Source organism: Leuresthes tenuis, unplaced genomic scaffold, assembly GCF_036924035.1.
Source record: "Leuresthes tenuis unplaced genomic scaffold, fLeuTen1.0.hap1 SCAF_18, whole genome shotgun sequence".
Taxonomy (NCBI): Eukaryota; Metazoa; Chordata; class Actinopteri; order Atheriniformes; family Atherinopsidae; genus Leuresthes; species Leuresthes tenuis.
The window spans coordinates 7,854,234-7,869,824 of record NW_027325372.1 but is presented as its reverse complement, the minus strand read 5'-3'; the positions used below and the strand labels follow the sequence as shown (position 1 = coordinate 7,869,824).

The 15,591-nt window shown below is 41.8% G+C and overlaps 3 protein-coding genes across 4 annotated transcripts; 1 reads left to right on the top strand and 2 right to left on the bottom strand.

Annotated features, from left to right (window-relative positions):
• Window positions 1–559: 559 nt before the first annotated feature.
• Window positions 560–2,453, bottom strand: LOC140275227 (uncharacterized). 2 transcript variants are annotated; one of them, XM_072370642.1, is made up of 2 exons: window positions 2,174–2,453; window positions 560–1,528 (listed from the first exon to the last, which is right to left on the bottom strand). In XM_072370642.1, exons 1-2 carry the CDS (start codon window positions 2,364–2,366, stop codon window positions 786–788), a joined length of 936 nt encoding a protein of 311 aa, XP_072226743.1. In that variant the 5' UTR covers window positions 2,367–2,453; the 3' UTR covers window positions 560–785. The 2 variants fall into 2 exon arrangements, with proteins under 2 accessions (XP_072226743.1, XP_072226744.1); XM_072370643.1 differs by having other exon boundaries at window positions 560–1,525.
• A 1,137-nt stretch (window positions 2,454–3,590) lies between these two features.
• On the bottom strand, window positions 3,591–8,616 carry dnai2b (dynein, axonemal, intermediate chain 2b). Its single transcript, XM_072370632.1, has 12 exons — window positions 8,218–8,616; window positions 7,435–7,596; window positions 7,057–7,178; window positions 6,837–6,979; window positions 6,648–6,761; window positions 6,420–6,559; window positions 6,143–6,265; window positions 5,360–5,583; window positions 4,866–5,001; window positions 4,646–4,792; window positions 3,875–4,096; window positions 3,591–3,754 (listed from the first exon to the last, which is right to left on the bottom strand). The coding sequence occupies exons 1-12, from the start codon at window positions 8,398–8,400 to the stop codon at window positions 3,683–3,685; spliced, it is 1,788 nt and encodes a 595-aa protein (XP_072226733.1). The 5' UTR covers window positions 8,401–8,616; the 3' UTR covers window positions 3,591–3,682.
• An 829-nt stretch (window positions 8,617–9,445) lies between these two features.
• Window positions 9,446–15,388, top strand: LOC140275222 (uncharacterized). Its single transcript, XM_072370637.1, has 2 exons — window positions 9,446–9,864; window positions 11,188–15,388. Exons 1-2 carry the CDS (start codon window positions 9,579–9,581, stop codon window positions 12,378–12,380), a joined length of 1,479 nt encoding a protein of 492 aa, XP_072226738.1. The 5' UTR covers window positions 9,446–9,578; the 3' UTR covers window positions 12,381–15,388.
• The last annotated feature ends 203 nt before the right edge of the window (window positions 15,389–15,591 follow it).

Genomic DNA, 15,591 nt, shown 5'->3' with positions numbered 1-15,591 from the left:
CTCAGTAATCTGCTGGTTTGTGGTGGCTTTACCTTCAGTGCATTTTTGATCAAAGCGACCTGAAACTCGACCATTTCTCAGGGTGTGAAAAGACAAATTCAGCCTGAGGTCTTACATACGTGGAAGTCCAGGTTCCACGTTCTCCTTCGTTTCTGTCACAAACACACGGTCCGGTAATCAAACCACGGCAAGAAAAAGCTTTGCTCTCTGCACCGATAGTAAAATAACTCAGAAGTTGGAATATCTGGCTCCCTCACACAACTAATATCTGCAGCAAAAAGTTAGCACACAGCCACCTCGATGTTGGTCCGACCAAAAAGCAGCCGCACGTAAACCTTGGTGGCGTCTGATTGGCTACGTTACATTATGTGAACTCCTCATGTCACCCGAATCTTGTACATTCTGAGAAAGGCACAGTTGCCACACTCGAATAAACAAAATACTATTTTTAAACAGATATAAATAACCTGTGTATATTCAGATCTTTATTTGACACATTTAAGATTTTAAATCATAAATCATATTTTTACAATTTGTGTAAGATCATTTAAAACCAACTATTTATCTGTCACATAAAACAATATGAATTTATTCATTTATTCACCTAATCAATTAACTGATAAACTGGACTTCAAATAAGGAGCTAGTAACCTGGGTTACACTAAGTAAAGAGAAAAGTGAGAAATATTTTCTTTAAACAAAGAAGATGTTACCATAGAAACAAATAATAGCAGATTTGTAGTTTCATTTTATAACCACAATGAACTGTTGGTCAAACTCATCCTTCAAGCTTTCCTCTTCCTTTTTCTCAGTCGTCCTGGATTCTCCTGGTCGTGGTCTTTCCTTCGGGCCAGGCACCGGTGCCTCCTCTTTAGGAGAGTCCTGCCACAGTCGTTACAATTTTTTGGTTTCTGAGTTTCCGGGACTTTGGTGTTTTTGTTGAGACCGGAGCGCTGCCGAAGCCGCCTGTCCCTGCTCTGGGTCCTGGCCTGGATTCGCTGCTTCCTTTTACTGCAGTGCGTCTGGAGGTGAAGAGTCAGGCCCTCAGCAGCCTCGAACTCTTCGCCACACAGACCACAGACCTGCTTCGCCTCCGGCAGGTGAGCTTTGACATGTCTCAACAAAAATCTGCGAGCCTTAAAGGTGCGGCTGCAGACCCAGCAGCTGAAGCCTTTTGGTCTACCAAGCACCGGCGGCTTGTCTGAAGCGGGTCTCGATCCGGCAGAGTCTTTGCTGTAGTCTTCGCTGTCTTCAGTCTCAGACGACAACACCAGTGGAACATCTTGATATGGACTCACTGGTCCTGGTTCAGCCGACAGATGAAGGTCGTTGCATGGCTTTGCTGCAAGCCTGGAATTGTAGGTGAACTTGATGATCTCAGCCTCATCCAGGTGTAAGATCTGCTCCTCCTGCTGTTTCTCTTCAACACACAAAGTCTTTGGAACCACGTCCTGCTCCGGGTTCTGGTCTTTGTGGTTGAGAGCGACCTGTTCTTGATTCAGCAGCAGCTGCTGCGTTAAGACGTCTGCTCAAAAACACAAACACATAATTAACTTTGAGTACTCGACATAGATTAAACCCCATTTTATTTCCATAATTTACCCAATCACTGAAGAGATCTGGTCTGCAGTGAGGAAGCAAACATGCAAATCATCAGAAACATACAAGAAATAATAGTTTAATGCTTTTATATGAACAAAAAAAAAAAAAAAAACAGTAGCTCCACATAGAGCACACCACAACAGTTTATCAATAGTTCTGACCCCCTCACTCCCTCTTTAGCTAAATTTATTGTTTAGGAAGACTGGATTTACTCTTAATTGTGTTAAATCGTAAAAAGCTGGCTTTTATTTTTAGATTTATAAATAAGATTACGTTTTTCAAATAAGTCATCATATATGCTGCCATTTTCCACATCATTCAGTTTACCCCTCAGCACAAACAGAAGATAGTCCTCAAACAAAGACCGGAACTCAGTGTTGGAGCATGGAAACATGGGAATCATGCAGGGCTGCAGGACCAGGGTTGGGAAATACTGTCTCAAAGGGTCTGAACACCAAATCTTTCTGACTTTTATGAGATTGCACCTGAAAGTAAATGAGCTCCAACCCGGACCTGAAACCTGCAGACATATATATTCCCGTCCACTTCAGGACTTCCGGGTGTTGCTCACCTGCGGACGGCAAATCCATCATCGGTTTATGGAGGGTGCAGAGCAACGCATGCTGGCGGGAGATCACCTCCTGACTCCGAGCCGCCTCCTGATCATATTTCTCTATGGCTTTTTCAAAAGCCGCGAGAATCTCTTCGACCGCCGCGTTCAGCCGCTGACTGACGAACATCCGCATCTTCTGGACTCGAGACATGTTTACGTGCGGGGAGGGAGCACCACGCGGTCAGAACCGAGAGGAAACTGCACAGACAACTGGCTGCGGCTAGTTACAGGGCTAACGATGCGTATTGTCCGGGTTCCCATGTAAACAAGGGGACTTCCTGGGTCATTCAAAATAAAAGCACATAACTGAGGGACTTTTCTACTTTGTCCTCCAGAGAGCTTTTGCAAAAATAAGTAAATATCTGTAATTATTTTATCAAAATGCAATATATGTACCAATGTCTAAAATCAACTTCTTGTTCTAGGATAAAAAATAAAGTAGAAAAAACTAATTTACCATTTGAAGGGATATCTGAGCTTAAGGCCAAACATAATTTAGAGAAAGTGACTCCAAATATTTGAATTAGTCTATAATGTTCATTTGCCCGGATAGAACACACTATGTCTATTAATAGTATAATATTAACTCTGATCCTTCAACTGAACGATTGGAGACACTTGGACAAAATAGCAGCATGACTACAAACTTTATAACAGGAATTAGCGTCAAACTGATTGCAAATCCCCTGTTAATATTTAACATTCTCTAAACTGTCAATAGAAGCTTAAATGATTCTGTGGCTAAACAGATAATAATCAGATACAAAGGCCTGCAGTAGCACACACGGAGGACATCACTTTCTTCTTATTAAAGTTGTTTCAGTTGCAAATGTTAGCAACTGTTCACAGTTACGCTAATAGAAATGTGGAATCAGTATGACTTTATCTAGATCCTTATTATGTCTTTATATTTCACATTAACAGAAAACAGGCTATACCTTTGGAAATGTTGACTGTATAAAATGTTTGTAGGTATTTCTGTCTTGCATTTCATCATAATTACATGATAAAGACACATTTCCTGTCTAAAACTTATGACGAAGCAATTCACAGCTGTTTTAACAAAACAACAGCTAACCAAGTAGCAAAAAGAGCTGAGAAGAACGCTCAGATCTCACCTGACAATTACACGGCTATACATTTTCAGTGGATCCTATAGCATTCACATTTTAGGAAGAGTTCAGGATAGTGCAATCCACTACACATCAGCTACTTTGATATCAGTAATGAGAAGAATGAGAAAATGTAAGAGTGTCATGTGTTTCATATCAGATGTCCCAGGAGAATGTTTATCTTATGGATCTTAGACCAAACATGAACAAACCGGATCCAGTTTGGATAGTTTATTGAACTGAAGCTAATTTGTGCAAAAACATGTGAAAACTGATGAATATTCAGGGAACTGTTAAAACTTTCAAATGGAACAGAGAAAATAAATATGATAGCAGACAGAAACATGATCTTTTTTCACTGAGACACTCCAGTTTCACCATTTTCTACTCTGTCCTTCATTTCTTTTTCCTCACAGGTGTCTTTTTCCTGGAAAAAAACCCAAACAACACTGATTAAAAAACAGATATCATGCGTTCACCACACCGGTGCAAGATGAACGAAGCAGTCATGAGTTGAAGGCACTCCACTCCTCTCCTTCGTCCTCACCCGCTGTGCATCCTCCCTCTTCTCCCTCCTCCTCAGCTCCATCTCCACCAGGTTGTAGAAGTCGCTCTCAGCTCTGGCGATGAGCAGCTCGGGGTCTTCTTCTCCCTCTTCCCGCCCGGCCTCTTCCTCTTTGCTCTGTTCAGAGCGACTCCTCTCCTTCAGTCGGATCTCCCTCTGTCGGGCCTCCAGGATCTTCTCTCGCTTCGTCTCTCGCTCAAACATCTGCAGACCATTCAGAAACCATTCATTCTCCCCCTGGTCTGTAGAAGGCAGCATTTACAGTTTGTTTCCATCTCAGAAAAGCTGCTAATGACCATATTATAAGTTCTTATTATCCAAATGCAGCTGTTTGGAAGTATTTGGAACTGTGAACCACAAATATGTGAAATTTAAGTTTTTAAGAAATCATCTTCCAACCACTCTTCAATTTTCTTAACAGCTGAGTGAATCATGTGGACATTAAAATTAACTCAACTATCAAACACAAGGCTTTTCATGACCACCTTCGGTGGTTGCCTCATTGGCTGAACTGAGCTATGTCAGTTAGTTTGAAACTACTGTGCTCATATTTTAACGGGTCTTTTTTATATCATCTTTAGTTGTTTAACTATTATATAAATTACTAGAGCTCTACTTTTAAATGTCAGCAAAGATGTTCCATCTGGATCTATTTTTGTTCCACATGTATTTGAGCAAATACTCATGGCAACGAAAGATGACAGAACATTCTTCTTATCATTAAATCAGATCTCAAATCAGCAGTTGTCTTACAGCAGCCAGTAGACCTTTCTCGTTCTTCTGCAGGGTCGATAGTCCCGAGCAGATCTCCAGCAGCGTGGCTTCACCATGCTCTGAGCCGCATGCCACCAGGCGCCCGTTATCCTGCACACGGAGGCTGTACAGAGCTTTGTCACACACCTGAGAAGAACAACAAGAGTAAGCGGACTGACTGTACTGGACAGTTTCTGGTTTACAGGTGAGCTCAAAATACCTTGAGGCTCAGTGTGGGGTCGCTTTGCTTGAACAGGATGTCCCACACGTCCAGCATGCCGTCCATCTTCACTGTGAAAAAGACGGAGGGCCTGACTGGACTCCAGCAGGCATCCATCAGGTGTGACATCTGGTACCTGGAATGCAATATCATACGGGATAAAACCTGGGTGTAAAGTTACATGAGGAGGACGTTGGTCTGGATAGGAAGAAGACTAGAAGCTTTATGGTGAATAGAAAGAGAAAAGACAACACAATACATGAGGAGAAAACCAGCAAATATTGAAGTTAGAATAAACAGGATGGAGTAAAATTAAACATGGCAGTTAGAATAAATAATGAAGAAATGAGAAATCAGGTACACAAGACAGGTGCAAAAGGAGGACCCATCAGGCATAATATGCACCATCTGGAAATATTGTTTTTCATATTTAAATTCTATACTTAAAAACATCAAGTCGACACCTTCCACCAGTGTAATAACATGAATCGTACTTGGTCCACATGATGGAGGACTCCTTGATATCCTCAGACCAGATGCGAGCTGTCCAGTCCCCCACAGTGAGGAAGTTTTTGGGGAAGAAAGGATTCCTCTGCAGGGCATAGATGGGCCCGTGGTGGCCGTCATATGTACAAACAATCTTCTCAGCTGGAGTCTTTGCCTTCCTATTACAGGAGACGATCAGGCCCTGCTCTGTCCCCACCATGAACTTAGTTGGCTGGAGAGACATCGTGGACAGAGACACACTGAGGCTTAAGACAGCAGGAGCGGAGACAAAATTACAGCCAAGAAGCTCAATGCAATTAGTTTTCTTTTCATATCAGAAAATGACCAGACTCAGTGACCTCAACCTTACAGTAGATTCAGGGCAAATCAATATCAGCCAAACAGCTGTAGACTCAAATACTTTAGGTCAAAGTAAAGACCCATCCTTTTCAACAGGTGAAAAGGTGGCAGATGAATAAAATAAATGTGGACACTATATAACTGTTGTCTATATGGTGGATAATGCCCTATATAACATGTATAACGTGTATAACGACCATATAGCGTCATATATCCCCGGACGTTAACTATATACACTGTGGCTTTTACACAAAAACGAGGAGCCACAAATCAAATCCTCTGAAAGATGGAGGACTAAGTTCAGTTTTTAGGCTTTATGCAGAGAAAGACACTAAAATTAAATGTGGCTCAAGACTCTCAACTTTAGTTCAGAACGGAGACAAACCAACAGTGTGTGCTGCTGGGAAGCGCAGAGGCAGACCAACTCTCACCATGGTGGCCTCAAACTCCAGAGAGACGGCTCCTAAAGCTCGGTCTAGGTTCCCCTCCCGGCCTGGGTCCAGAACCATACGCTCTGTGGGCTCGCTCAACTTGCGGACATCCCACCACAGAACCTGAAGGAGAGGGAGAAATGGTTATTGCAAAAGTTTATCATTCTAATAAAGATCTGTCCATCATCGATCAATCTGCCAATCTGTCTCTCCGTCAAGAGTCTGTCTGCCAACGATCTACCTGTATGACATCATTTTATCTTTCTGTCATGCCTACCTGTCCGTCAGTAGAGGCAGAGAAGGCGTCTGTCCCGGTCTTGGACTGCAGCCAAATGATCTTGTAGACCGGGTCTCTGTGACTATGCTCCAAAGAGGAATACTCCACAGGCTGGCTGCCTCTACGGGTGTCCCAGTAAACTAAACAAGTATAGCCGCATGTGAATAAAAAAACCCGGTCACAGACAGAACCTCACCAGTGTGTCAGGGAGTCTAGACCTAAACCCACCAATCTGTCCGTTGTAACTGCCTCCAACAAGAGTGTGGGAGTCTTTTGGGTTGTAGTCCAGACAGACAAGCAGAGACACCGGTTTCAGAGTCATCTCCGGGCGGTTTGGGTTCTCTGAAAATTAAAACATTCACTAGTGAACAGACTGGGCTCCGAGGTGGTTTTAATCAAATCTTCAGTCTGACCCACCAACGTCCCAGATGTAGGAGTCCAGGCACATGTCTCTGGAGGTCTTCTGAAACTCCAGGCAGGAGTAAGCAGCGGCCAGCTTCCTGCCTCCATCAGGATGCCATGACAGACCGGTGACGGTACGTTTCACCTCGTTCGGATCTCTGCAAGAAAAAGGGAGTGATGCCAGTCATCAGTCAGTGATCAATAAGCCTACTGATCAGCTCAGTGTCAGCTGTACCTGAAGATGTTGATGGTCTTGGCAGACGGTGGCTCCTGACTTTCCTCCGCATCCTCCTCATCCTCAAAGTACTGCTCGTAGATATCTATGGCATTGTTCTGGCAGATGCAATGCTCCATGACCTGAACCATACGATGACATCACACAGCACATGCTGACATCACAACGGTTTTGGTCAGGGCAGCCCTTATTACCTCTATCATTAAAAGAACAGATTTGATCTAAGACAACGTAGTCAACCCTTTGCTGGGGGTTGAGGGCTTTCTGGGAAATGTAGGAAAGTGGCATGTGTGAAAGTAATCAGAGAAAAGCTCTGAATGAAACTTTTTTACTAAGTTTATTGTGGGCTGAGGTGAGGTGGATTGACATGGATCTTACGGTGCCCAGCTGCAGGATGCTGTTGGTGTAGCCCTCGTCCTTTTCCACCTTCTTCCTGAAGCGGATGGTTTGCTCCATCTCATTAGGGTTGATGTCTTTGGGCCATCCCCCCTCCACGTGGTTTATCCCACAGCTGCTGGACTCGAAGCGCTCTGTGTTTACCTGAAATGAGTGTTTACATGTCATCAGCCTATCATATGCCCTACATACATCCCTTACAGCTAGGATCCTCAAACCAATGACCAAACTCAAGATTAGAAACTGACTAGAACTTGTAATTATCATATCAGTTGGTTGATTATTAATTGTGTCACTGAATAGTGAGAAAACAGTAAAATATGTGCTAAAGCTTCCCACAGTACAAAATTAAGTTTACAGCACCAACAGTGTGTGAACAAATAAACCAATTCTCAGATCCGTAGAAGCTGGAACAAATTAATATTTGACATATTTGCTTAAAAAGTCATGTTTGTTTATATCAGCAGTTGTCGTTCTATATCTCACAGTATATCTTCTGAAAATTGTGTGCTTTAATCGACGTAAGCAGTATTTATTCTGTCCTTTACTGTTTTAATAAGGTGAATACACAGTTTGTGACAGCTATGACAATCTGCGACTTTAACTTCTGATCCTCAAAACTTTTGTGTCACAGGAAGTCTTGCCAAACTGACTTGCCAAAGTCTTGAACAAACTTGAAATACTGAAAGTGAAGCAAACAAATAAATGGGAAAAAGTCGTTGGTAACTTTAAGGGACAAAGTGAGGCAGCAACATTTAAACTTACCTGGTGTTCCGACATCTCCCGGTGGGTTTGAACGGCCAGGTCTCTGTGGGTTTTCTCGATGAACTGAAGGGCCAGGCTCGGGTCCGGGGAAATGTCCACCAGCAGCTCCTCAGACCGGTCAGAAAAGAAACACTGGCGGCCAAACTCGCTGCGGAGCTTCGTGTAAACATGGACGATCTCCATGCTGGCGGCGCTCACCGTGAAATCACCGAAGTTCGTTAAACGGAGTCAATGCAAACTGGAATTGTAATCGGTGTCAAACTGTGTCCAACAAAGCTAAACAGGAATGGCGACGCGGTTTGTTGTATCCTAGCAACGTTGAGGGGACAACGGTATCCTGGCAACAGGTAATGATTATTTACTTTCTTAAATTATTATTATTATGAAAAATATATATTTTGAATGAATAATTACTCAAAACCATCTAGGATAAAGTTTTTTTTTAAACAAATTGATTATAGAATATATTTGATCATCTAAGTTAGTTGTAACTTGTTTAGCGAAAAACGGGGATTCACAAGCTTACAAAGCTGTGAAGTGTTTTATATACCTTACCCTAACATTAATAAAACCTGTATGGTAATTAACCTTTTCGCATTCATCAATTCATGCAGCCAAGCATATCAAGCATAAATACCGACTATATTAGTATTAAGTATGCATCAGTAAGTTTGATCCTTTCGTATAATGTTACTAAATCTGTAATAATAATGTAATGCAGTTAAAAACATCACATCATTTTCTTCTAAAAATGTTGAAAAGGGCCTGTTGGAGCTATTATGTATCTAACCCGCCTGTACGAATAGGTATTCAGGTTTACATCATGTGTGGGCGTATGTTTTGTTTTATTATTATTTTTCTACCAGAGCAAGAAAAGCAACAGGAGGGTTTGTTCTTTGTTTTCTTGCTGGGAATGGATGAATAAAACACCCCAAACCTATTGCATTTGCTTGGACAATTGGCTTTTTTCACAGCTGCATAAAGACCGTGTCACAACAGAATTTATGCAGCTGTGAGTAAGTGTGCTGTGTTAAGTTACTGTCAATAGCTGACTTTGCCAATATTAATTTAGCTTATTATCATCCAATATTCAATAATGTACAATTTCTAACAAATTAAAGTGACGTCTTTTGATGTCGTCATATAGCCAAAAGAGAGTTAAAGAAGTAAACGCAGCACATCAATAATAATGCCATAAAAATAGCTTGTTATTCTCCTACCGGTCCAGCAGAGAGCGCTGTTTGTTCCCTCCGCTGCGCTCTCCGTAAAGTGAAGCGTCGCTGACGCGGAACTGGGAGTGTGTTTACCTCCCCACAGCCTCTCTTTGTTCTGGGGGCTCAAAGTGCTGAAACCGCCACAGAATGTGCGCCGTGCAGCTGCTGCGGGTGTCGGTACATGAGCGGCTCAGCACCGCCGCAGAAGACGTCCTGCAGCTGCTGCAAACAAGAGAAGAAGCGGCCGAACTCCAGGCGCTGAGAGCGCTGCTCACCGAGCGGCTAACCGCGGCTGCGGAGGAAATCTTCTGTCTGTTTGAAAAAGCCGTGGTGGAGTACGAGAACAGATTGCAGTGGTCTGAGCGGGAGATCCACCGCCAGGAGAGGCTGCTGGACACCATACTGAAGCCCGAAGTCAGGCTGCCAAAAGCAGGTCGGTCTCCGCGCACTGCATCCACATACGCTAACGTCAGCTAGCATCAGCCCCAAAGAGATGCAGAGTTTAACTGAACTGAAGCTATTTTTATGAAGTTTTAATCCGGTAGTCGGAAATAAAAATGTATAAAGCAGATAACATATGAAACCTCAGTTGTTGTTTTTAAAAAAAAAACATAACCACAAAGAATAATTGTGCAGAGTGACTATAAACAAAACAGACATGGGTCTTGGACAGTTCAACGCTGCAAAGTCTCATGGGAGCTGTAGTTTCGACATACTTTTAAAGAAACCGCAACAAGTTAAAACCACTTGGTCAATTTCTTGAGAGAATTATTTAGAGTAATTTTTTACTTTTAAAATGTGTCTGGTTACAGTCACAGGAAACTAAGTCTCAGCTGTTAATTTATTAAAAAACACTTACTGACTATTAGAGCAATGAATCAAGTTCTGGGAATTACTGGGTTGCTAAGTAATAATGACAGTGATACACTGGCAGTGTATATTGCAAGAAATACTGGAATATTCATTAGATGATTTGTGTAGCTCTATTAGAATGAAAAGTCATTAATAATGAATAGAAATGATTACTTGAACACAACCCCTTTAAGCTTCAGACTGAGGGACTGTCATTACGGCTTACTTCCCCAGTAGTGATGGTGTGTTCAAAGTGAACTCGGAAGTCAGATTTTCCAAAATTAGATCTCTGACTGGAAAAGTCTGAACCTCAACAACCCTAACTTCAAAATGCAATTTATGTTGCCCTGCTCCTAATAAGTGTTGATAGTTGCAGGAATAAACCATTTATTGGCACAATCTGTCAGTTTCTGTGTCAGAAATTTACCTAATTTATCATAACTTGTAAATACTGGTTCAGTCAACTACATGAATTAAGAATTTTGTTATAATGATCTAAGATTTGATTTGAGGAAGTGAAATTAAAAATTTAAATTAAGATTGTCTAGTTCATTTAGTCTTTTTCTTCTCTTTGGCTTTTTTGTTATGAAATCTATTATGATTTGCCTGGTTCAAGCAAACTTCCAACTAATTAGTAGATGACATGTGCTTATACATAATACATAATAAACATAAACATAATACAGCTGTATATAATAGCCCAGCAGTACAGATTCTTCAAACCAAAAAAACTGCTGTTATCTTTCCGTCCATATTAAAGACACAATTACTTGTTTGGACAAACTGATCAGAAGTGTCTTTGGTTCCTTTATAGAAATGTATTCACTGTTAGAGTCACTGGTATACTAACATAACATGTTGTTGATTTAAAGTGGAAAAAAATCTTTATTATTTTATTCTGCAGAAATCCAGCAGGAGAAAAGCTCCAGTCTGGTCCAGGTGGACCCAGAGGCCCCACAGATTAAGGAGGAGCAGGAGGAAATCTGGACCAGTCAGGAGGGAGACCAGCTTCAAAACCTGCAGGATAACAATATCACAAAATTCACATTCAGTCCCGTCCCCGTGAAGAGTGAAGATGACGAAGAGAAACCCCAGTCCTCACAGCTTCATCGTGGCCAGGCCGAGCTGAGGATTGACTCTGTGGGAGGATCAGAACAAGCCAGGATCTCTGACCCATATTCACTTTTACAGCCAGTGAGTGAAGACAACTCTCCTGACTCTGCTGAAACAGATGAGAGCGACTTTGATTTTCCACAAACAAATGAACCTCAGTCAGGTGTGGAGGATATTAAAAACAGCAGTGACGTTCCTGAGAGTGACACTGGATCTTCGGTGAAGGACCGACCCTTTCCGTGTTCATATTGTGGTAAAAGATTTAGCCTTAAGGGAAATTTGAATAGACACATACGGGACCACACAGGTGAGAGACCTTTCCCTTGTACAGACTGTGATAAATCGTTTAAAGACAGCGGATCGTTAACAGCTCACATGAGATGTCACACTGGAGAGCAGCCGTATAGCTGCTTGTTCTGTGGGAAGAATTTCAGCGGGAGGGGAAACATGACCAGGCACATGAGGATCCACACAGGGGAGAAACCTTTTACCTGCTCTGTGTGCAATAAAAGTTTTCATGTAAAGGAACACCTCAATAGACATATGAAGTACCACACGGGGGAAAAGCCTTTCAGCTGCTCTGTCTGTGGCAAAGGTTGTGCTCAGAAAACAGACCTTAAGAAACACATGAGAGTCCACACAGGAGAGAAACCGTATAGCTGTCCTTTCTGTGGGAAGTGTTGCGCTGAAAAGGGGGACCTGACCAAACACATGAGAGTCCACACAGGAGAGAAGCCATTCAGCTGTGACATCTGTGGCAAAAGTTGTGCCCAGAAGGGAAGCCTGAAGATCCACATGAGAGTCCACACAGGGGAGAAACCATTCAGCTGCTCCGTCTGTGGGAAGTGCTTCACCGTCACAGGACATCTGAAGAGACACATGAAGCTGCACTCTGCCGAGTGTCAGCTGAATGAGTCTGCAGATTTACAATGTACCAAAACTCAAAGTGAAGGCAACACTAAGGAGTCAGGAAATGCATCATGAAGGTTCATCAAAGACCTTTCAGTCAGAGGTGAATCTCGATGTAGCTAATAAATACGAAGCTTCTCATACCCGTACTGCTACTGATCAGCTGTTGTCTAAAGAGTGTTATACACCAGCTGCAACAAAATGCCCCCTGCTGTGTCTTCTCGAGTCAGCATCTGGGAAAACGTGTTGCACTTGAACGCATCACAGAAACTACATTCGGATGTACCATCTGCTTCTGGGCATGAGTCTCTGGTACAGAAGAGAGTGGTAGTCTGTTTATGGTATTCAACAAGGAAAACCTGAAGATTATAGAGATAAAAGAAAAACAATAAAAGGTGAACAAAGTAGTGTTTGCTTATTGTCTTTAAATTGCTGTTCACTCATCGTAGAAGTTTACGTGTTTAAGGATATGGTTTGTGAGAACGTTGTTGCTGAAGCAGTGTTTGCAACACTTCGCCTGTTGGTTATGGAAGAAAATAGGAAAAGATCTAAAATATCAAGAAACCACTTTAAATGGGTTATATTTTGGATTCTCCAGCTCAGCTGAACAGCCAGTTAGAAGTACAGTATCTCTTAGGGGTGCAATGGTACAGGTAACCCACGGTACGGTCCATACCTTGGTTTTTGGGCCACGGTTTTGGTTCAGTTTTGGTACATGTTTTGTGCGTAAAGAGAAGTTTTTTTTCCTCCCAAAATTCTCTCTTTATTTTGCTTGTCTGCAAAAACTGTCCACATGCCAGTATCACTGGATATCACTGTACTGAATAATATAACACTTTTCTTTCAAGTTAACAGTTACTAAACACAACTTTTTTGTAAAATAAAAATTCTGACTTGGACCTCAGAGATTCCGACATTCGTGTATATCTTGAACGCACCATTAGTCACAGCACACAAACGTTGCCCTCTCAATGTAAATGAGTCTAACTAACGGAACATTACTCGCTGTTAAACTCTGTTAGCCCAGACGTCCTCCGTGTGCTAGCTGCACATTGAACCCGCCTCCAGTTACAACAGTGTGATTGACAGGGAGTGCGTGGGTGGAGGCACAACAGTGATTGGACATTAAATCGTGTCTTGCAGGGAGGGCTTTTCGCCTGCCTTGCCAGGCGCACACTGTGGCCTGTAAAGCATCAGCAAAATTAACTGCAAAACCGAAAACCCGCGGTCCATAAGGGTGTATTGTCCCGTGCATAGCGGACTGAACGATTCAATATTTTACCGAGTACCGTTGCATCCCTAGTATCTGTCACTATCAGCTCTGAGGCCGATCCAACATAGTGAATTGGTTGGGGTTTAAAAAAAAAAGCTGAATAGGTCCAACAGTGCAGTACAGTCGCTTTACACACCAAAAAGACGAGAGACAGATGTTCACTGACAGCCGAATGTGTACAAGGACCTTAACGTTTAATTGACGGGATGAGGGGTGAAAATCCAGAGAAGGCCACTGTACTCCAAGTCAGCTCCTCAAATAAACATCCACAGCTTCTCACAAAGTGGTTAGGAATAGCAGAGTGTGAGAGTCCTGAGGCCCTACTGAATTTAGGAACCACAACCTCGAAGGCACAGTCTAAATAAGACCCTTCAAACCCTCTGGTGATGTAGTGTTGTGTTAAAGAAGTAGAAACAAAAAGCTGAGATTAGTAAAGGCTTTAAATCACTATAAATTATGCTCAATTATGTAAGTAGTGAACAAAGTAACACTGTGTTTATGAGTATATGCAATTTAAAACACTGCTTCAAGCATTATTCACATAGAAGTACATTTTTCTGTAACTTCTACTGTACCTCTGTGACATAACCAGCACAGAGCTATAAAAGGCCCGTTTCTGTGAGGCCACAGCTTAGTTTGTGATTTAAGTTTCAGTTGTAGGTTTAACTTCCTACAACTGGACTGGGCACTGATTTGTGGAATGAGCAGCTCCATCCAAACACCGTCTAACCCCTGAGTTCCATTAACTGTGTTGTGTTCCAGCTGCAACATGGATTTTTATTTTATTTACATCACACCGGTAGCGTTTCAGAACGTACAGTCTGACAAAATCAAGTATTTCTATGGTATCTCGTCAGTTACTCCCCAAACTCCTGCAGTTAATTTAAATAACTGTGTGTAGCGTCATTAACTCCTTTTTCCAACTGTGGAACATCTCACTCTCAACGGTTAAAATCCTCTGACCTGTTGAATTTTAGCCCGGTGCCACAGTTTCTGCTGAGTAGTGATGTGATCGAGTGTCTGCACACAGGGTTTTATTTCGGAAACCTTTTGGATTATCTTTGTGGTTCCTTTGAGTGCGTCCAGCTGATCTTGTCTTGGCAGACTGGAACACGCAACCATGTCCGGTGGAATCCACGGGTCGGATTTGTCTTATTTCAAAGCTGAGATTTAGTAAATTTGAACTAAACTCTGAGGTGTACCAATCGTATTGAGGCCTTCGATCTAGATGTGTCTATAAAAGAATCCAGGATGAGTTTATTGATGACTGATACTTTAAAGAACTTGAAGACTGATCTGTAATGCTGTTATCATGTTTTATTTTGCACACAATTAATTATATGACACTAATAATGATTTTCTATGAATGACAAATGAGAAAAAAAATAACATTTAACACTAAAATGTCTGCTTTGTCTCTACTTGCTTGAATAAATCTATTGTTTGAGTGTAAAAACCCCCACAAAACTTCATGAAAACTAATAAAATTTGAAGTCTTAATGCACTTAAAAGCTACAGCAGCATCTCCTGAGAGGGATCATTTTTGTACTTTAATAAATAAGGAATGTTTTTGTTCAGAGGCAGCGTCTTTATTTAACAATAAGCTCATTATTATCCACTACAACAGACCCTGCTGATGATTCAACTTGTTGTTTTGGAAGCTGCTAACGTGTTGTACAAGTGTTTCGAGTTGTGCCATTTCATTCACTGAGGTTGGACCAAACCTAGTAGTTGATAAAAACAGGATGTAATGAAACACGGTGGTAAACGTGCGCCTGTCTCAACTTTCTGGAAAGAACTGCTGGCATCAAATTAAAAACAAGTTTAATTTTTAAAAACATAAAGAAATGTCTGTGTTTTATTGTCTTAACCTGAGGTTTTGTAATGATCTGCATCATTCCTCAGCATCACCAAACCTCCTTTTGATTGATGAAATAAGTGTTCCTAACTTTAAAGCTCAGCTGTATATTTACTGTAGAGGAAGTGACTGCCATCTCCCCTCATCTGTTACCT